Here is a 21,803-nt window from a genome sequence, read left to right on the forward strand (position 1 = left end):
CCTGAACTTTAGAGGCTGCGTATTGCCTGGTAGTCCGTGACCAGCCACAGCTACTGTGCCTCTCTAAAGACAAAAATAAACCCAGCGTAGCAATCTTTGTGAGGCGAGCAGTTAGCAGAAAGAACAGAAACTGTTCAAGGCAAAACCACCCATACCTGTTGTGACACACCTTGTGAATGAACAGAATAGGAATAGTTTTTTTTGGTTTTCAGCTTAGATAAGAATGATGATTTTCCAAGTCTCCCTTTTTGTTTTTCATTGTGTTTCTTTTTTCAAATTAATTTTTGTAAACTGTTAAACAGACACACAAATCACCAAAATACACCAACATCAGTGATAGAGTTGATGCATTAGGTATCTGAGATTTAAAAAAAAAATATCATATTATCTTGCATCTAGCATTGTGGATTAAAAAGTTGTTAAAAGTCACTTATGTGGGTAGATTACTGGAGAATGTGGAGGAATCTAACTTTCATTCATATCAAGATATTGGATCTGTTGGTTCTTTCACAGAAAAACAAAATTTATTAATTTGTTTCACAGATTTCAGATTTTGGAGCTCTTTCTTTGAGTTCTCTTTTAATTTGGATGTTCTACAAACATGAAAGATGAACATGATCACAGTCTGAATGCCACAAGATTGTATGGCGTGCACTTGTGCGCTTAACATTACCAGTATTGCTCTTGCTGAGCCAGATGGAGGACTGGGTCAAAACTTGGCGGAGGTGTATTATATCATTATCAGCAGCAGAGTTGCCAGTGCTCTGACCAGGACTACCTGCCCTGCTGTCAACAACCTTTATTGTACTTACAGTACAATTTTATTTTACTTTCACCTGTCCACTCACCTCTTGCCCCCCTCGCCCACGTACTCAGTGAAACAGAGAGCAAACCCAGGAAGATTAGCGTGACCACAAATATCAGCAAAAAGCATTTTTGCTAGCCCTGCTCAATTCTACTAGAAATATAATCAATATGTGGCGAGCAGTGATTAGATTTGTTTGAGCGCTTTCTGAACTATTCAAGGCAAAACCAAACCACCTGTGCCTGTTGTGCAACACCTTGTGAATAAACAGAATAAAATGTTCTTTTTCCTTTTTTTTTTCTTCTTTTTTTGGGAAAATGCTTGAAAAATACTGCAGATCCAGGAGCAAGTGGTTCGCTTGCTGCAGGTTGCAGGGTTTTGAATGTTTTTCTATGTTGTCGCATGATCTAGTCACATGACTGTTATGTCAAAACCAATTAATCAGCCTGATATTGATTTAACAATTTATATAAAGATAGCCATTATAAAATGTGATGCTTTTTTTTCCTGTAATTAATTCAGCTAAATATTGATTTCTCACATAGACTCAGTTTATCATTGATTTTTACATCATGCACTCATGCAGTTTTTAACATTGGATTTTCTTGAATTGTAAATATAATTCAACAGAAAATGGATCAATAAAAAGTGATCTGAACCAAACTTTGGCACAGCTGGGCAGGGAGTGAATTTAGGATTTTTTGGGTGGGGCGGCTAAGTCTAATGGTACATGCGTTGAATTTAAAACTCAAGACAGTGTGTCATCAATTAGAGAATCACTGTAAAAAACAAATGTGGCACGATTATTCTTTCATCTCAATCTTGTTTTCATAAACTTTGAAAGCCGAAATGATCGCTGAAATCAAATTTGATTAATCGCAACGCCCTCAAATAGATGTTAACTGATATTTAATGAAAGGAGGGCACATAAACAGGGTAAATAACAAAAAAGGGTTGTTTTTTTTAACCTTTTGATTTATTAGGGGAAAATGTGTCTATTTTTACAGGGTCTGGCATTTAACAGTACGCTAGAATTGACCTTTTTTTCTGACACCACACTGAAGATGTTTCCTGCCCTGATAACATTTCTGAATTGTGGAAGGTACAGTAAGCACATTAGACGAGGAAATGCTGTGTGCTTGGAGATGGGCTGTTCAGCTGTGAGCTTTGTTTATTCTTTGCAACCTAACAACACTGACAACATTGGAGGTTTTATGAGATTTTTCAAGCTCTCAAGAAAGTTTGTGGGTTTTTTTTTTGGGGGGGGGGGCTTAAACTGCAACAATGATGACACTGGTGGAAATAAACGGCACTCGTTGCATGAAGCCGTTGCTCTGTATGGTGATAGTGGGGTTTACTCAGCCGCGCTTTCTTCTCTTCCCCCTCATGTACAGCCCCCATACAGTTGCTTACCTCCCCTCCCCCATCCCATCACACTGTATGTCCTCAGAGTCAGTCACTTGCCTGAAGCAATGCAGGCTCCTCCCCTGGTAACAGCAGCTAGATTAGTTGCTTTATCCCAGGTCATCTGAGGGAAGTGGGCCACACAGTGGAGATGCAGAGATACTATAGAGACTGTGCAGAGTATTGGCTATAAAGGTTACAAACATTTGAAGTTGAGAGTTTGTAATTTTAGTAGCAGAGTTTTTAAATCTCTCAACATAGAAAAGCAGCCCTTGTTAGAGGAGAAAAAAAGAGAAGAGGGAGGCTTGCCTAGCTTTCCATTTCCCCTCCTTGTCTGCTTACTGATTTCTTCCTGCAGTATCCTGTCTCATTCCCTGGTGTTTTCAGGCCTGCTGCAGCAACAAGCAGCACCTGCAGTGGGGCCAGCCCATAGCTACAGCTGCCAAGGCCCATCCTGCCACACCACAGAGAGCTGAATAAAAAATCTCAGCTTTGTCTGATACTGCTCACGGCCGGTACCCACCCTGAACCCTTCCCTGTGGCTCAAGCCTGTTTGACATGACTCACTTCTATCTGTTGCACAGAATATTCTCTATCTATCACAGATTATTTGACCCAGTTTTGCCATATGAGGCCCAGACATACTTGCACAGCAGGCTACAGAAGAGGCCGCAGTCGAGTTTTTAGCAAAGTGCAGCAGCCTTCAGCAGCCATGCATGTTGAAGGTCTTCACCTCTCTGCATAAATACAGGGGCTAATCCTGCTGCTTGAGCGCTTAATTTACATCCCTCAGCAGGAGGGAGGACTAATGACCTGTGGAGCCCCGCCACTGCTGTTCCTCCTCTGCACCAGCCTGGAATAAAATATCATTTTGTTTAAATCTTTAATTTTACTGCTTCGTTTCATACAGGTGTCCAGGCATGGTCCTTCTTACCCTGCTCACGACATCACAAAGGGACACACTAATTTGCCGGGCACCCCGCCTGGTCATGCCCATTCCCCGGCGCTCTCTCAGGTATCAGTACCCACAGCTTCCCCATATCGCTACCCTAAGGGCTGGGAGGCAGGCGGAGGGGTGAGTTTGTCACTGTGACCGCCGTCATCCTCTCTGCATTTTCATGTTGTTCATTGTGAAACGGGTTCAGTGTGTCTACATAGAACAACTATATTTCCACATTTGATGTGTGTTAAATTGTATTTATTTATTTTTTTGTACCTGTAGACACCCTGTATTAGTTTTGGTCATGTTGCCTACACCTACCCTTTGTTCTTTTGTTCTTCTTTCTTACGTCAGCCTTCATTTTCATGTTTGTCACTTCTCTAATTTCACAACATTTCTAATGCAGCGCTAAGTCATGTGTGCATGAGTGTCTTCTTTTAATGAAATTCACATGATTACATGATGAACACCGCCACAAAATCTAAGAGAGCAGTTTTTGTGCACTGCTGCCTATAGGAAAACATCCATCCACTGTTTTCTAAACACAGTACCTGCTTAATCTTGACAAGGGTTTCAAAGTTAGCAACCTCAGCATGGATCTGGCAAAAGGGAGATAAACAGTCCAGTCTGTTGATTTTTCCAGTCTCCTATAGGGCTTATGCGTACTTAGAAAGAATGTTTACTTGACCTGTAAGACTTTGTGAGAGAATTAGAACACAAACTCAACCTTATTATGAGAGTATTATTAAGTTATGTTGGATTAATTCACAGTTTTATACTGATAATTATGTTTAGAAGCTTAAATATTAGTTATTTGGCATTTTGTCCCACTGGTCAAGTAAGCAGTATAAAAAGCAGTTCTATAAAGTATTTGATTGGGGTTGGGGGCTTGTTAAAGTGGATGTATTGTCCTAATTTCCAGCTCCATCTGTAGAGTAGATGCATTATTTGACAGGATTTATCTTATGGCGAACCTTAGTTCAGCTTCTCAATTCACCTTTTGTTTGAAAGCAGTTTTAGCTCCATCCCCTTTAAGCAAGCTGTATTCTAATTGGCTGCCCAACACAAACAAAAGGTTTAAAAAGCTGGTGGGTGAGGCGAGATTAAGGGCATACCTTATGTGGATCGCATCGTTTGACACTTCGGTCAGTACTCTATTTGTATGACAGGAAGGAAAACAAAAAGCAAAAATCGAGATATGCATGTGTGTAAGAATCCATATATGCCATGATCACAGTAGACATACTGTGACCGATTTTATATTTGAGACGGTTGGGTTTAGGCATGGGATAAATATTGGGTAGAAATCCAGCAAGGACGTTTTCCTCTCTGTCTGTAACTACAGTAAAATCCTAACCCGTTTGATGGAGATTGGGTGAGGCTATGACAGAATTTACAAGGGCAAAGCAGAAATAATTCAGAGTTGAGCATTATGAGAAGATTCACACGCTTGTCGCTTTTTAGTTAGGTACTGCATCCAGGTGATTCCTCTTTTCATTTTGAAAAACACCTAGATGTATACAGGTAACTTTGTGAAAGGTCAGTCTATTAATCAGAAAGACATAAACAACATCAGACAGTGACACTGCTGCTGCCTTGCTGCTGTCACTTTAAAGCATGTAGACTCTGTGGCTCAGCTTCTCTGGAAGAATGTGACAGTGCTTGCAAGGAATCCAGTTCTTCCTATTTACTGTGATAAACTAATGGCCCACTGCCTCACCCTAAAGCAGCTCTAGTCAGTCACCAGCCTTTCTATAAATAGTTTTGTCAGCCAACACAAACTTAAATTATCACCATCGCACCAGCAGCACGATGAAGAAGAGTACGCAGATCTGCTTAAACCCACCTCTGCTTAGCTCCACTGCACACTAGATGAAAAATAAAGGAACACAGGATTTGCAGTCCTTGGGGGTACCAATTATCTTTGCACAGTACATAAACCCTGATTGAAAACACTTTCTCCCAGCTACACCCAAAATTATTTAGTGCTGTGTTTTAGTGTGTTGTCTATAGTTTAGGTCCTTTGCAGTGCACTTTCTCTTAAATGACTAGGGACTGATTGCTGCACATTTTTTGCTCAGTATACATTAAGCCTTCTTTTTTTCTGTTTCTATTTCTTCTTTTTAGTCTCCATACAACCCTGGGCAAAATGCTGGCTCCGCACCTTTAGTGTACTCTCCCCAGACGCAGCCAATGAATGCACAGCCACAGAGTCGCCCGGTGAGTGCCACTCTGGTGCTGGATTTACAGCATACCTGCCTCCAAGAACCCAAACAGTTTTGTGTTTTAGTGGAACTCTGTTTGATAGCTTTACGAAGTAAGAACATTTTCACTTTTTAGAAGCTAGAAAATCCATGTAAGTTGATGTTTGATCTTAGCTTGATTGTGGCACTGAGGTACCTCGATACAGGCTATATTTATTTAATAAAGTCTCCCCCATTGTCTCCATAGAGGATGTTTATGGGCTTGTTGTTGGTGGTAACATATTGGAAATGAGTCCCTTTTGGTGTATTTTTTTTCCACCTTTCATCTGCATTTAGTACTTTATACAGTTACTGACAGTGAGAAATAGTAGGAAATTAACTTTTAGTTACAGGAAAGATGATTCAGATCAGTCCTGGGATCAGTATTTTTTATCATGTTTTGAATAATCAGAATTCAGATGTTGCAGTTAGTGAGTAGCTGGAAAGTAAGAGCTGTTCAGGTGCTGTCAGGTGTGTCATCATGTTAAATTCAGACTTTTCAATACAATTCTTGTGCAGAATAAAGGAATGTAAATTACACCAAAGTGGCAATTCTTTATCTAAGCTTTACTCACTTTCTAAGGGAAGCTTAAAGTGGACCTGTTGCGCTCATTTCTAGTTCCGTTTATTTTATTCTTTGACTTTCCTACAATGGCTTTGCATAAAAACGATTACTTGACTTATACTGGGTCCCATAGTTCTGACTGAAATGAATGATTTCACCTCCTTTCCCTTTAAGGTCAACCTCCTTTTAAGCTAAATTTCATCTGATTGGCTGCATCTCACAGACAGAAGATTTAAAAAGCATATGGGTTCTGTTTTTCTCTCATAGGGATTACTTATGGATATGCTTACCTCATTAACAACTATGACATGTTTAATGTGAACATCCAACACTGTAAGAATATATACACAAACTCCAATTCCAAAAAAGTTGGAATTTATTTACATTTAAAAACAGAGCACAATGATTTGCAAATCTCAAAACCCATATTTGATTTACAAAAGAAAATAGAAATCATATCAAATGTTTAAACTGAGATTTTAGAGTTTGATGACAAATTTTAGCAGCAACACATTTCAAATAACTTGGCTAAAAAAGCAAGTGGTACATAAAAGAAACCGCTAGAGCTAAAGCGGAAAATTGTTTGCAATCAGAAATCAAAATTTGCATTAGTGCCTATAGAATTTGAAGCTCGCACATTTGGAAAGGCATCAGAGAAATATCTGCTGTCATCTAGATCAGCGGTCCCCAACCCCCGGGCCTCGGACCGGTACTGGTCCTTGAGTCGTTTGGTACCGGGCCGCGAGAGTTGAGGCTCAGGTGTGAAATGTATAGTTTTCAGGGTTTTTAACGGTTTTCAGCGTTATTTTGTTATCGTTTTTATTGTTTACTTGGTTTTCCTTGGTCTTTTCATGTGTGTTATGAATAAATCGTCTTTTTTTCGGTACCAGTACTAGTTTTATTTTGTTGTATTTATCCGCGACACCTTAAAGGCCGGTCCATGAAAATATTGTCGGGCATAAACCGGTCCGTGGTGCAAAAAAGGTTGGGGACCGCTGATCTAGATGATGTCTTTTTCAGCAAAGCCCTTGCATTTTTCAGCAAGACAATGCTCAAGGCTTTGTAGTAGAAGAGTCTGATTGCTGAACTGCCCTCCATGCAGTCTAGACCTTTAAATATCTGAAAACATTTGGAGCATCATGAAATGAAAAAATAAGACAAAGAAGACCCAGAACTGTTGAGCAGCTAGAATCTGTAGAGTAGGGTGACATTGTCCTGTCAAAACTCTAGCAACTACTCTCCACAGTTTCCAGACGTTTACAGGTGATTGTAAAAACAAGTCCCAACATTTTTGAGACGTGTTGCTGCCATCAAATTCAAAATAAGCTAAAATTTGCTTGTTAAAAGTTAAATTTTCCCACCTTAAACATTTGATATGTTTTCTATATTGTATTGTGAATAAAATACAGGTGTATGTGGTTTGCAAGTCGGGATGGGACATGATATGAATTTAGCTTTGTGGTCAAATGTTTGAGCATGTTGGAGGTATTTCCCCCCTTTGTTGTGATCAAAGCTCTGCTTGTGTTGCAACTGGCCCTCGCGTCCTTTTTTTTAAAATTATTTTAAGCGCTTCTCTTGATGCCACCTTGGATACTTTCCAAACCAAAATATGGAGCGTGTACATGACGTCGTAATGCAAATGCATCAGACGTCAGTGGAACAGATAACCAGGATCGTTAGGCAGGCAGATGAACAATTCCAAGGAACTGAACTTCTAGATTGCAATCTCTATTTGCAAGTAACTGCAATTGTTCTTTTTATTTTAGAAATCGTTCCAACTTTTTTTGAATCGGGGGAAAAAAAACAGAAAAACATCATAGGTCCACTTTAAGCTTGATATTAACTACCAAGCAGGTTTTTTTTGTTTTGCTGGTGGTTTTGCTTCTTTGCCTGGAATTTAAATGCCTGAAATGTTCAGTGTAGTTGAAAGAAAACCTTTAAAGCGGGAATGATCTTTAAAAAAAAAAATCTTACCACAAAAAGCCTAGAAGAAAATATTTCAGTATAATATTGTCTCATTTACTTTGTTTGTAAGTCTTTCTGTATCAGAAGAGCATAGCTAACAGGAAATAAGTCAGTGTCCAGTAAGCCTTGTTTTAAATTCTGCCACTTAAGCCACTTTATTTCACTGCAGTATGCCTTATACAATCAAATTTATCTTTTCTGCATTTGACATTTACTCACAGTGTCTTCCCTGGCCTTAAAATCTGTTATATTCAATGTGGTAGTTACAAGTAAAAATTGCAAGCTATTATTTGCAAATGCATGCTGTGACTGAGAACTAGTGTTGCATCATGTGCCATGTGTCTCTAAAGCTTTGTAGCTCTGTGGTTTTGTGTTGTACTTCCAAGCGTCGGCTTCCATTGCTCATCTTATACTGTATCTGTGTCTCTCTTATGCTCTCTCTTCTCCCCGCTTTGCCATCACTGCTTCAATCTCCTTGCTGGACCTCTCCTCCCTCCCCCACCAGTTTGCTACGGGCCCTCGACCAACCCACCATCAGGTAATTTACCCCTGCTGTACGCCCCTCCTGCTCCCTCTCTTGCATCATCATCATCATCAAAGCAGTTTGCTGGCCCTGTTGGCAATGGCCTGTTTGTGGGGCATCTGCTGTTCCTTAGGAGAAAAATAGTCTCAGATTTAAAAGCCTTCAAGAATCTTGGAAACAGTTAAAGAGGGTTTAATTGTCATGGGATGTTTCCGTGCTGCTAGTTAATCAAGATATCCAGTCAGGTGCACCGAGCTGTTTCCTGATTCTTTTTTTGAACTATTCATGTTTATTTTTATGTTGAGGGTGAAATTAGTTTCTTCCAGTAACTGTTATTTGGCCTTTATCAGCTTTTAATTTATCGATGCCTTTGGGTTCTAAGTGGAAAAAGTAGGATGTTTTGCACAAGATTTTGCAAGAAACCTTGACATTTAATGCTTTTTAAATTATACAACTTGGTTAGTTTATCCAGTTTCATATTTTCTCAAACACACATAGTCTACAGCAGAGTACAGACCAACCAGTGTTATTCATTATATTGACAGTTTTGAAAGCAAGTCTGTCTGCATATTAATTTTTGTTTTACCTTATGCTTTAAATTAGGAATTGTGTTTAGCCACTTTGTTTTAGCACCTTCAATTTAAAATAGAAATATTGGACACTGCATTCAAATTTCCAATTTAGGTTTAATAATACAGAAAGGACTGTGTGGTAGATGAAGACCTTTTAAATCAGTTATTAAAGTTTAGGTGTTTAAAAGTAATCAGAGTGAAACTCATCAAGTCAGACAAAATTCTCATACTTAACGGTTTGCGGCAAATGCTTTTCAGTCAACGACTGCTTGAAGTCTCGGGCATATAGTCGTCATCAGACGCTTTGTGTCTGAGAACACAGACTGCTTTTGTATACCTCTGCATTCATCTGGTTGCTTCCATCAGCAGTGAAATCATCAATAAATGCCAGTGTGAGAGCGCTGTTAGCAGCCATATATAACCACGTTGGCAACCTTTGGTTTATAAGTTCTGCATTTTCCTCTTTTCATAACTTTGATGGAGATGTTTTGTTGGTTCATACAATTTTATCATAGAGCTGCTGTTATCCTTCTTGGCTTACTTGGGGAAACCAAACAGCCACTCTATAAACCCATGGCACAACATGGAAGAGCCATCTCGATAGGAAAAGACTCAGCAATTTTAGAAGAGAACTGTATAGAATAGAGACAGAGAAGGCTGATTGGTTGAAAGAGGAGTGAAAGAAGCTGTCTACTTTGAATAACCATCCTTGAACAGAGGAGGTGGCTTACCACACCAACTGTCTGCCACCTACAATGCAGTTTTACCTTAACGCCCACTCATGTCTTGCATCAGGTGATCACAGTATGTCACGTGACAGGGTGAGGCAAGGTCTGACAGTGGTTTCACCTGAAACCTCTGCTGATAATGATCAATACTAGGTCAATGACCCTCTTAAGGGGCAACTCCCACTAGGGTTTAAATACCTGGGACTCTCCACCATTTGGTTTTAGAACTGAAGAAGCTTCTGGGATGAGAGGTGAAACGTCTTCAAGAAACTTAACAAAGTCTAGTTGCTTTCTTTCCAAGCTCCTTAGATAACCAAGCAACAATAAGTGGTAGTAAAACTGGAAACGGAGAATGTTGGTCTTCAGAGCAAAAGTTCTGAGTCAAAACATTCCAGAAAGCTCAGCTTTGACTTTGAAAGCAAACATTCTCAGTTTTACGCTTTACTGTAGTAGGCAAGTCTTTGCAGACAAGTCAGGGTCTTCCACGCAAACCATGCTCAGCTGCAGCAGTTTGCCAGCAACCAAAGCATCCGCAAGGAGGGTTTCAGTACAGCAATGTATACCTCTTTGTAACCAGTTTCACCAGCAACCATTCAGCAATTGGTCAGGAAATATACATTTTTCCATAGTGACCTGTGGTGGCCAGATGATTGGGTGTGGGCCCGTGTGACTGCGGCCTAAGCCAAGTGTCTCTTTTGAATCATTTCATTTGACACTTTCAGTATCCATTATTTTATTTCTAATTGAATGGGAGACAATTTTTTTTAGTTTTTATAGTTTGGATTGAGTACACATTATGTTTAAAGTATTCACTCTTCCACTCAAGTGCCCTTAAACAGCAGTTGTACAACTTTTAGTTTTATTAGTGAAATTGAATGGGCCTACTTTTTAAAATTAATTTGTTAATCAAACAGGTAATCCGAGGTGCATGTCAATTCTTGCTCTTCTTTGGAGCAGACATCAATCTGACACCAAATTACTAATTTCATAGTAGAGAATTATTGTGATAATCTTTGCCTTAGTTTTAAGGCATTTCTCCAGTTTTGTTAATGCAAACAGGACAATTATGATATGCCACCTAAGCTCTTGGATAGAATATATTTCCTAAAAACAGAAATGGGAATATTACATGCTCATATGGTTAAATCTGTCATATTTTTGGAATTCGTTCCCACTATAAATACCAAGATATTGCTTTTTTAACTTCTTTTTCAGTGTTAAAGAAGGTGCTGTTTTAAAGACTAAGTAGTGGTCAGGTAGGCTGCAGTAAAGAAAAGAGCCTAGAAAAATTGTGTGTGGATTGGCCCCATCTTCCTGTGGTGATAGCTGATACCTGTGTAAATAACACTGTGGATCCTGTTAGACTGTAGACACTGTGTAAACCAAAGTCAAAGTCAATAGGAGGACATGTTGATGTGTTCATGTCTTGCAGTTTGGGATTTATGATGGTGTTTGTGTATTACCTTGTGGATGCTAAGAGTCTTAGACATGTCTGGGTCCTGACATTCAATCCATGTGGCCTGCTGTTATCTTTGTGTTTGTTGATTCACACCACTATGATTCATGCAGCTGGCCGTTTATGAGGTTGATGTGTTATTCACACCCACTGGTCCACAAGATGTGCCCCCTGTCACTTGCTGTGTAACATCCTCACCTTCTGGTTGCTTCAGTGTAGACAAATTTCATATAGTCTATTAATAGGAGGGTATCAAAGTGGAACCGGCGTGTTTACTGGCACAAACACAGACGCACGCACACATAAACAAGTGCATGCTCTGGCTGTCACAAATTGGTGCTGAAATTTCTTGTGCCACCACGGAAGTGGAATCGGAAAGAAGAAGGAGACAAACAGTGGCCTTTTATACCAACAGAGAAAACAGCTATTGTTTTAGTGAAACACACTCAATGCACTGTAAAGTGAGCATAGAGATCCAAACATTTATTTGGTCAGAAGATAAGTCTGTCTACAAGTAAGCATGATTTTTACTTGCTGTTATGATTTTCAGCACAACTTCTGTCTGTATGTGTGAGAACCAAAAGAGCAGAGTTATTGGAGATTAGTTACCACTAAAATAAACATTTGTTTGCTTGAGAGTTTCTCACTGTAAATGACTCTGTAAACCTGAATTTTAAGTGTGAATCTGTCCTATTTGCAACCCCAGACCTACTGTATTTTATATTCACTAATCAAAGGTTTTATTTGTATTATTTATTTATTAGATTTGAGCTGTGAAGCATGTTGATCTCATAGCAAGAAGGTCCTGAGTTTAAATCCATTGGTTCCTGGGAGCTTTCTGTGTGGACTTTTGAGTTTTTATGTTCTCCCTGTGCCTGCGTGGGTTCTCTTACACTCCAGATTTAATTTGATCATTTCAGTTTAGTTTTTATTAGTATGATTTTGTTTAAAATTCATTAGTTTTAGTTATATTTTTTAAAATCATCATACAGGGGTTTTTCGTCAGGGACAAGATTTAGGAAAATCAGAAAAGATAATACGACATAATGACAGCACTTTTTGAAAGCAGTTGACTCACTGTCATGCAGATATCTTAAATCTCATTAAACATGCACCAAAGTCTCCTCAGGCTGGTTGTGTTGATAAATTTGACCAAACCAAATCCAAAAGATGAAAATTAAGGACATGTCCTCTATATTTTTAATTTAGTTCATTTTCTAAGTTTGAAAAAATGTCTCAGTTTTTTCAGTTAACTCAAATATTTTGTCATAGACTAAAAACTAAAGTTAGGTAAGTTTAAATAACCCAGTGACCCTAAATGGTATAAAGATACTCACTTTCAGCATTTTCTTTTGAGTTTGAGGTGTTGGTTTTAGCAATATGTTAAAAATAGAAGTATCACAGTAAAGTAGTTCTGTTAAGAGAGAGACGCGGTACTCCTGAAGTAAAGTCTGTGGGAGAATTCTCCAGAGGGACAGCAGTGGCGAGAAACGCTATTATTAGAAGGACTTTGTTAGCAAGGTGAATCTATTGAATGTACGAATGCATTCTCCAGACACAGATACCTGCTAATTAGTGCTAAATAGCACAATTAACAAACAAACAAACCATATTGTAATACCAATGCAGCTACCACAACAATGTGGTAGCTGCATTGAAGCAAAACAAATTCAACCATGAAGTTAATGAAATTCAAAATAAAAAAATAAAAAAAATAAAAAAAAAAATAAAAAAAAAATTATATATATATATATATATATATATATATATATATATATATATATATATATATATATTAATATTAATGGCTAGAAGAAAAGAACATTGTCATACACATCCTGTGCTTTATGTTTATTTCTTTGCAAACTAAATGAATTAAGGAATGGTAGGAAATGGACCAAACCACTGCGAGGCAAATCATCTGTAAGGATGAGTACATTTTATAACTGTGAAACGTGTGTTGTTTTGCATCTATAATTAACACCAGACAACACCTGTTATAATTATCGTTGTCATTGTTTAACATGTATATATGTGATTAGTAATTTGAATTAGCTGAGGTGAAGCCTGCTGTTTTTGGTAGTTTTCCTTTGTTTTCGTATTTCATCCCAGGAGGTTGTTGCCTGGGTTTCACCTAAACTCTGGTGGCAATTCTAGTAACATATGAAAGTCAGGGGACTGAAATGAAGCCCATCTGCTCCATAATATAGACATGTGTCTGAAACTCATCGTTCATGCAGGCCGTAACACTCCTTCCTATGCTGAGCCAGCGATTCAGGTGACAGTGAGATCCCTCTGGTGCAGAGAAGTCCCACTTCATTGTCAAAAGGGTTTAATCATCCCAATTGGCAAAGAAACCCTTTCTAAAATGCATGTTTAAATAATAGTTATGTGCATGTTACATTGGGTGCCACATGGCAACAAGTGAAATACCGATCTGACATTTTGACTGTGACTTTTGAGTCTTTCCTGCTCTACTGCCCAATTATTACCCATCACATTTTCTGAGATTATTTTATATATTTTAGTTATATATATTGCCAAAGCGATTCCGAACCAGGTACTGTGTCATTTAGATAGAAGTAATGGGACAGCTTTCTGTTGATGTGTGTGGCCGCTTAAATCTCACCAGTATGGTCTCCTATTGGCTTTTCTCTTTTTTCCTGCTTTCACTACCCAAGGGAGGATTCAGGCCCATCCAGGTAATTTACCTCTTTGTCTAAAGTCTCTGCAGACCTGCATGGCATGATGAGGATCATGCTCAAATAATCCCATCCCTCCTGACTTTTTACCCTATACACCCCTTCATCTTCACTGCAGTGTACTCTTAGTACGGTGGACTTTCATCATCATTTTTTCCCCTATGTCCTGTCTTTTATCCCGTGGAGGATCATTAGTGGAATTTTCAGTTTATAATTTTTTAGTTTTCTCCCCATTCATTACTCATCCTTTATCACCTTGCACAGTTAAATGAACAGCATGCACAATTAGAGAGAAACTGTATATTCCCTCCCAAGTATTTGTTCTTTTAGATAATTTTTTGTCCTTTGTGAAAAGAAATGTGTTTGCTGCCTTGGAAATATGTTTTATGTTATATAGGTGACTAATTTATGTATATATGGTTACAGTCTTGTTGGGGGAGTTGTTTTAGTGATTGTTTTAAGCCTGTTTTTAAGTGACAAAGCTCCTTTGTGTTAATAATGTTCTGAATTTTTTTGTCTCTGTCTCGTTCTCTTGCTTTGCCAGCAGAGACTGATAATGACTTTTCCGGTAATTTCCCAGATTTTCACAGAGCTATTTACAATAAAGCCATTGAAGTTGATTTATTATGTTAAAGGTGATTTCCCTCCTGGATATTTTTAGACTGTTTTACAGTATTGTTTATTCTGCTCTCCATTCTGTTCTTCACTGAGGCACTCTGTGACTGTGGTTGGGTATTCCCAGCTTGAGTCCCGCTTATTTGGAAGTCGGTCACAGCTGTTGGTGGTGGTCTTTCTTCAGGCCCAGCACACAAAGCTTCAGCATATTAAATTCATTGGGCTAATCAAATACAGACCCGCTCTGATGTTTAACTTTTAAGTGATTGTGACATGTATTTGAAAAGCCACTGTAGCTGGAGTGACTGTGAGTATTGTATGTTTTTGTTTTGTTTTTCTGTTCTCTTTGACACACCAGAAAAGGCCATATTTCTGCATGACGAGCAGGTCAGTGGCCTGTGTCGCACATTCTGTACAGCTGCGAGATTGGCCAAAACAAAAACCATAGTTAAGGGCTCTTAAAAGTCTGAGCTTTTACTTTTTTCTAGTTGTACATTCCAGGTCAAAAAAAACTGGAAACTTAAACTTTTGCTTTCCCTTCAAGTTTTTAGGGCCTTCTCCAGGAAACCATAACCAGGTCTTGTGATTTCTGGCAGGAAGATAGCAGCAAGAGTGAAAGTGAAGTTTTACACGACAGTATTGAGACCTGCTATGATGTATGGTTTGGAGATTATGGCACTGCCACCAAGTCCACAGAGGTTTTTGGATGTAGTGGGTTGATGAGATAGAAGAGGATGCAAGGTTTGGGGTGGGATGGAGGCAGGTGATATACTGTGGAAACCTGTAATAGGAGCAGTCAAAAGAGGAACAGTTTTATCTCTCGCCTCCAGGTTGCTTATCTAGCTATACCGTGATCTTACTAATATTCATACCACAGAAAATCTCCATCTGTGTATAAATCCCAAATAAAACTGCGATTAAAAAAGGCAACAAGGGACGTATAAAATATCCGGAAGTTTGACTCAAAACAATGTATTAACACACCAATGTTTATAGTAAATAGTTTAATCTATCCCATTCATCTTGGTAGCAAATGGCAACAGGATATATTATTGACAGGAGAAACATCATGGCTGCTTGATGGATTTAAAGAGGTTCCATCATTCCCAAACAGGAAAATCACCAGAATTGTGATAAAAATATATTTTAACCCTGATTGGAGTGATGTAAAGACAGTAGCATACACAACAGAACTGAAATAAAGCACAGAGAAAACAATCTTTATTTCTTTTAATGCATCTGTGCCTTGATTACTTTTTTCACTCTGAATTGCTAGAACAAAATTTTGTAATGAGAAAGATATGACAGCAGTCTCTTGAATCAATTCTGATCTGGTCTTGGAAATAAGATCCTAAACTAAATGATCCACCACCTCAATTGTGACCATGTCGGACACTTTAACAATAGAAACACTGTGAAGCTGCCAGGGATCACGACAGCAATGTACACATGAGGTTTGACCGAGTCGGATGATTGCAGTTCTGTGCTGTGGGCATTTCTTATACTCAAATGTCATCTCTGTTTGAATGACTTAATCGTGCTTTTAAGGCTGCTGGTTAGATGTTTGTGGCAGGATGAAACATTAAGGACTTGAGTGTGTAAAGTGAGCTAAATTCAGACTGGTGCCAGTATGTAAATATTCATCTGATTCATCACATTTCTTGCCAGCTAAAATATATAATCCAAACTTCAGAGAGATGTTTAGTAAATAATTCAAGGAAGAGATTACTGGTTATTTTTGGAGGAAAAGTGACATAAAAGTGTTTTTGACTTTCAGAGTAGGTCTAATGAAACAGTCTGAACTGTCTGCAGCATTGCTTTCAGGGAAAGTTGTGGTCATTGGCCTTTTTTAAGCTGCTGATAAAAACCAAATCTGGAGTAAAGGTCTAAAAAGTCTACTTGCTTGTAGTTTAGAAAAAGCATGACAGCCTGCTGAAATGAGACTTTGTATCTGGGGTAGTATTCAATGTCTTCTGCTGTTTCTCTCTCTATTTTTTCTGCCTTGTTATCTTCAGTTTTTTCAGAGGACTCAAATGCAGCCTGCAAGGCCCACCATCCCGACGAACACGCCCTCGATACGGCCTGGCTCACAAGCTCCCACAGCAGCCGTCTACCCCACTAATCAACCAATAATGATGACCATGGCACCCATGCCTTTCCCTTCCCCACAGGCTGCACAGTACTACATCCCACAGGTAAAGAAGTCACCATTATAGGTGCAATTAAGACCACTAAAATAGTTGCTCTATCTATTTATCAATACCATTCTTCAACTCTGATTGGGCCTTACATTTATTTTTAGTTTTCAGCAAAAACATGTATCGGAAAGTTTCCACCAAGAGTATTAAAATCAACTTTTCTGTGTTATTTTAATTTGAAGCTCCGATAAGAATTCAAATAATATATAATATGTAAATTAGAGCACTTCAGAGGTGGTGTTAAAATGGTTTTATTACCTTTGGAAACAGCTAGGCTAGTTGTTTTTCTGCTGTTTCCATTCTTTGTGCCAACCTCATCCAGTTATATGGTGGCTGTATATTTAATTATTCAAACTTAAAGTGTCAGGAAAACATTTTAGACAGCACCCAGCGATAAAAACGAATGGTCATATTTAAGATTAACGTTTTTGATTACATAAACAATTGCTTTAAGTGGCCCTAGTGTGCTTTTTGTTATTTTCTGTCATATATATTTACACTGTGATGTACCAAGAAATTGAGCTGTGCTAGTCTGTAGTGGTTAAGAAAAAGATCTCTCGAATAGAAGTGACCTCCTCTCAAATGTATGTGGTCTCTTCCACAGAGTAGGGCAGTTACTCCTTTGCATTGAAAGCAGCTGCTTAAGTTGTTTTCAGGGTGTTTTTCTGGCGCATCCATGCGGGAGAAGATCTTTGAGCTGACCGAGAGCACACTAGATAGGATGTATTTGTCAGCTAGTTTGGGAATGCCTTTGTATCCACCTGAAGGCATCTCTGGTTAGACTGCTGCCCCCATGACACAGAGTCAGAAGTGTAAAACTCAATGGAGGGCTATACTATAACAGTGGTGGGTGCTTATATAAAAAGTACCCAAAGTTTCAAATAACAAGTTCGGTGAATGCAAATTTTCAGGTATGAGAGCCAAAAGCCCAAGCTTCAAACTGTTCCAAAAAGTTCGGGCTTAAAATAGAGAAGCCCCTCCCACCAGCTGTTGAAATCTTCTGTTTGCAAATGGCAGCCAATCAGAAAAGAAGTGGGCCAAAAGTAATCCGAAAGGGAAGGAAGATAGTTTATTTCAGACAGAGAATGAACAAGGGGATTACTACACGCTCTGGTGTAACATAAATGAGAATTATTTATGAACTGTGCAGTTTAATTCATGCAGAATTATTCCACTAGCATCTAAGAGTAAAACCACATGCTAGGTCTTTATGTCTTTAGCAAAGTATCAGCTATACTCATAGCTCCACATTAGATGTATAAAGTTTGCGCACCAGCAGCAGCATTGCCCTTTGTCTTATACACGAATAATTTGCGTGTCCTCTGAACAACCCTTAAAGATTCCTAAAAGATCATAATAAACTGGTCTAGACAGAATTCAGTGGATTATTCAAAGGATCATCAAAAGGACCATTAAAACCCATAAAAACTCCCACAAATGCTAAAAATTTAAAAAAAAGAAAGGAAAAAGGACCCAAAAAATAAAAGACTAAACCGGTCAGTACGTGTCTTGTTTTCATTGGTTGTCTCTCTCTTTTGTCCCCTATACAGTACCGCCCCAGTACACCCTACGTGGGACCTCCTCAACAGTATTCTGTACAGCCCCCAGGGTCTGGCACCTTCTATCCTGGACCAGGGCCAGGAGAGTACCCAGCCCCATATCGTGAGTCACTAATGCAACACATACACATGCAGTGGTAGTCCCGTATCCATAAAATCTCAGTTAATGACAGAGTAGCACAAACACTCACTAACTCTCTTGTGTGCCTAAGGTGCTGTGACTGTAAGGTTTAACTAAGATGTCCTTTCTTCTGTTCTTGTTTGTCTTTTCTTGCAAATTCATTCAGATCCCCTCAGGTACCACCCACCTGTCTCACCCTCTGTCCCTGCTCCCGTTCCCACAGCTGGTCCACCCTACTTCCCAGGACAGTCTGTTTACCCCCCGTCACCCCCTATCATAGTGCCTACACCACAGCAACCTCCACCAACCAAGCGTGAGAAGAAAACAGTGAGTATCCTATTAATTCTGTAATTTTAATAAAGGGAAAAGTTCACACAATACTTTTTTTTTCTTTCTTTTTTTTGGACAAATTTCACCTCTAAGTCAGTTCATACAACATAAAAATAATAATTTCAACGATTTCACAGTGAAAATTATTCCAGCCAAGGCTGAAATTGTTTTTCTTTTTTTTAAATTCACCTGTATGATATTCGTTCAAAGCCTTTGAAGAAGATTTTGATTCATCTGCAGAAAGATACATTGCCTATCACAAATAAAGAGATGACAGACTACCTTAATAATCTGACATCATTCAGTGGGCATCCTTTACTTAAATATTAAAGATATTTTGTATAACTTTCACAAAACCTTTGTTAGTAATGACACCTATAACTTTTAAGTAAACTGGAATCAGCATCCTGTTGCGCACTTTTGTATAGGTGGGCGTTGGCCAAAACACTCTGGTGACAAGGCTGTAGTTTGACTAAACACTGTTTCCTTTAGGTATGCTTACAGTGGCATTTATTTGTCTCTTTGTCAGCTGGATATGCTTCATTTTTTGTCTCTGGGGTTGGAAACTGGTCATTTGTTGACGTTGGCTGGCCCCTAGCTATGACATTAGCCCGCGTTGTATCCTGTAAAGTAGCGGAAGGGAGGCACCCCGAGGATAGAGTGCTGTGAAATAGTATTTGCCCCCTTTCTGATTACTTAGTTTTTTGCACATGTCACACTTAAAGGTTTCAGATCATCAAGCAAGTTTTAATATTAGACAAAGATAACTAGAGTAAATACTTCCTCTTCATAGAATAGAATCAAATAGCCTTTTAATGTCATTTTACATGTACAGTGAAATTGTGGGGACTCACACAAACTGTGCAGGAAATACAAATAGTAAGACAACAGGAACAAATAAAAACAAGAGGAATATACACAAAACAAGAGGAAGCCACACAAAAGAAGTCACACATTAAAGGGACTTTTTAATTTGTGCCTTTTCATGCCGGAGAGTTGCTGTTTTTAAATGATAATTTCATTCATTAAGGGGAAAAACTGTCCAAACCTACCTGGCCCTACATGAAAAACTAATGGTAGATGTGCATACCTTTTTTCCTCTTAATTAATTAAATCATCATTTGCAAAAGATTAAGGAATCTGAAAGAGGCTGGATACTTTCACATGGCACTGTAAATACCATATGACTTGGATTTTCAGGAAGCTGAGACTGTTTTTTTTCCATATTTACCTGAAAATCCACTTAGTGGTAACCTGCTGATTCAGGGTTGACTCCAGACTGGTCCTGGGTATTTATTTATTTATTTTTATTAAGGAAACACTTCTATCCCTAAGCAAGTAGTTGTGTCCTTTTGGTCTACTGTTCCTACTTAATTGCGTTTTAATTTAAGGCAATTAAGGTAATTCATTCATTCCTATATGTAAAGAAGGTGTGTTTTCTCTTCACGGTGGAAAGTTATAAAGGAACTCCTCACTGTTTCTTAGGCTACGTTCACACTGCAGGCGAAAGCGCATCAAATCCGACTTTTTTGACCCTATGCGACCCATATCTGATCATGGTATGACAGTGTGAACGGCACAAATCCGATATTTTCAAATCCGATCTGGGTCACTTTCATATGTGGTACTGAATCGGATATACATCTGATGTTTCAGAAAGCGACTGCTGTTTAAATTGTCATGTCGCATTAAATCCGTCTTTTACGTCACTGACACAAGACAGATGCCAATTATCAGCGCTGGAGAAGCGCCCAAGAAGACATCGCGAACGCTTCCTGGCCATCCCGTGTAGATGTCAGTGAAACTGTTGGGAAGACAACGTTGGAGAAACGTGAACATTTTATTTGTACTGTATAATCTGCAGATTCTGACAGTAATCTGCAACTATCCTTTGAAGCACTGCTCCTCTCTAAAACAGCAATAAGGATAATTATCAGGCCATATGTAAATAACAAAATAACTTTATAACTTAAAGCAAAATTGGGAAACATAAAGTCCGAAGTCTTTATATTAAGGCCATCAGTCAAACGATACTGTTTGCTCTGGGTCTAAACAGAGCGCGTTGTGTGACGTCTTCTTTTGCGCATGCGGGCCGCTTTGAGGATTCACACTAGAGCGCGTTTGCTGTCACATTTTATTTGTAGTGTGAACAAGCAGACCAAAAATCGGATTTGATCAAACAATCGGAATTGAGCATTAAGACCTGCAGTGTGAACGTAGCCTTAGTTTCCCTCGTCTCTCGTGTGCTTGTGTAGAAGTTCAGTCTACACATGTCCACCCAACTTTTGATGGTTGACTTGTCCAGCGAGAATTATGTTGAAAAGTACCAGATATTACCGATATAACAATTTTTCTAGCGTGTACAACATACGTGTATTTGTTGAATTAAAAGCTGGTCATTATATCATCATTTACAGCCAATTTGAGTGTGAGATTCCCTCCAAGTCTGATTCCTTCCTTTCTTAGCTGTTAAAATACATCATCTACTGCTGATCCAGGATTGCTGTAAGACTTGAGTGCTTTAGTAAGGTCTGATTTTTTTCTTCTTCTTTTGTGCCATTGTCCTCCCAGATCCGTATCCGTGACCCCAATCAGGGTGGCAAGGATATCACAGAGGAGATCATGGCAGGGGGTTCAGGGAGCAGGAATTCAACGCCTCCTGTCGGCCCCCCCTCCTCTACACCAACCCCACCACAGGTATGGCTTACTCTGGAACACCCTCACTCACCTCTCACCCGCAGTAGTTACGTAGAAGTATTTAGAGAGGTGGAAGGTTTCATATTGCTTGGTTGCAGTGTGAGCTCTCTGCTCTAATCTCCTCTCTGCCACTGTGTGTGTCAGACAGGATCAGTTTATTCAGCCATCTTGCCCTATCATAAGAAATTAATGAGGGCTTTCAGCCTAGAATGTTACATGCCTGTTGTATTTTAATCAGGGCCAATATTTAAAAGTAAGTCTTTGCACATTCATTATGTTCATTCCCTTGGTTTCTTAGCCTGTTTCTGGCTAAGAAAGAAGTTCAAAAGCTCACATAAAGATAATAACCAAGTTACATTATTATTAAATGCCACATACAG

The 21,803-nt window shown here is 38.9% G+C and overlaps 1 protein-coding gene across 12 annotated transcripts in view; it reads left to right on the top strand.

Annotated features, from left to right (window-relative positions):
* The window catches only part of eif4g3a (eukaryotic translation initiation factor 4 gamma, 3a), a 66,902-nt gene that overhangs the window by 15,787 nt on the left and 29,312 nt on the right, over positions 1 to 21,803 (top strand). For 4 of the 12 annotated variants that reach the window (XM_087840920.1, XM_087840918.1, XM_087840921.1 and 1 more), the window contains exons 3-10: positions 3,120 to 3,284; positions 5,277 to 5,369; positions 8,428 to 8,460; positions 13,883 to 13,903; positions 16,534 to 16,713; positions 18,267 to 18,378; positions 18,563 to 18,723; positions 21,298 to 21,423. In XM_087840920.1, coding sequence (XP_087697046.1) covers positions 3,120 to 3,284; positions 5,277 to 5,369; positions 8,428 to 8,460; positions 13,883 to 13,903; positions 16,534 to 16,713; positions 18,267 to 18,378; positions 18,563 to 18,723; positions 21,298 to 21,423 — 891 coding nt within the window. The remainder of the gene's footprint in view (positions 1 to 3,119; positions 3,285 to 5,276; positions 5,370 to 8,427; positions 8,461 to 13,882; positions 13,904 to 16,533; positions 16,714 to 18,266; positions 18,379 to 18,562; positions 18,724 to 21,297; positions 21,424 to 21,803) is intronic. The other 8 variants (XM_087840926.1, XM_087840927.1, XM_087840922.1 and 5 more) reach the window with 6 other exon arrangements.

The sequence above is a fragment of the Neolamprologus brichardi genome, chromosome 5 (assembly GCF_056152115.1).
Source record: "Neolamprologus brichardi isolate AB-2024 chromosome 5, ASM5615211v1, whole genome shotgun sequence".
Taxonomy (NCBI): domain Eukaryota; kingdom Metazoa; phylum Chordata; class Actinopteri; order Cichliformes; family Cichlidae; genus Neolamprologus; species Neolamprologus brichardi.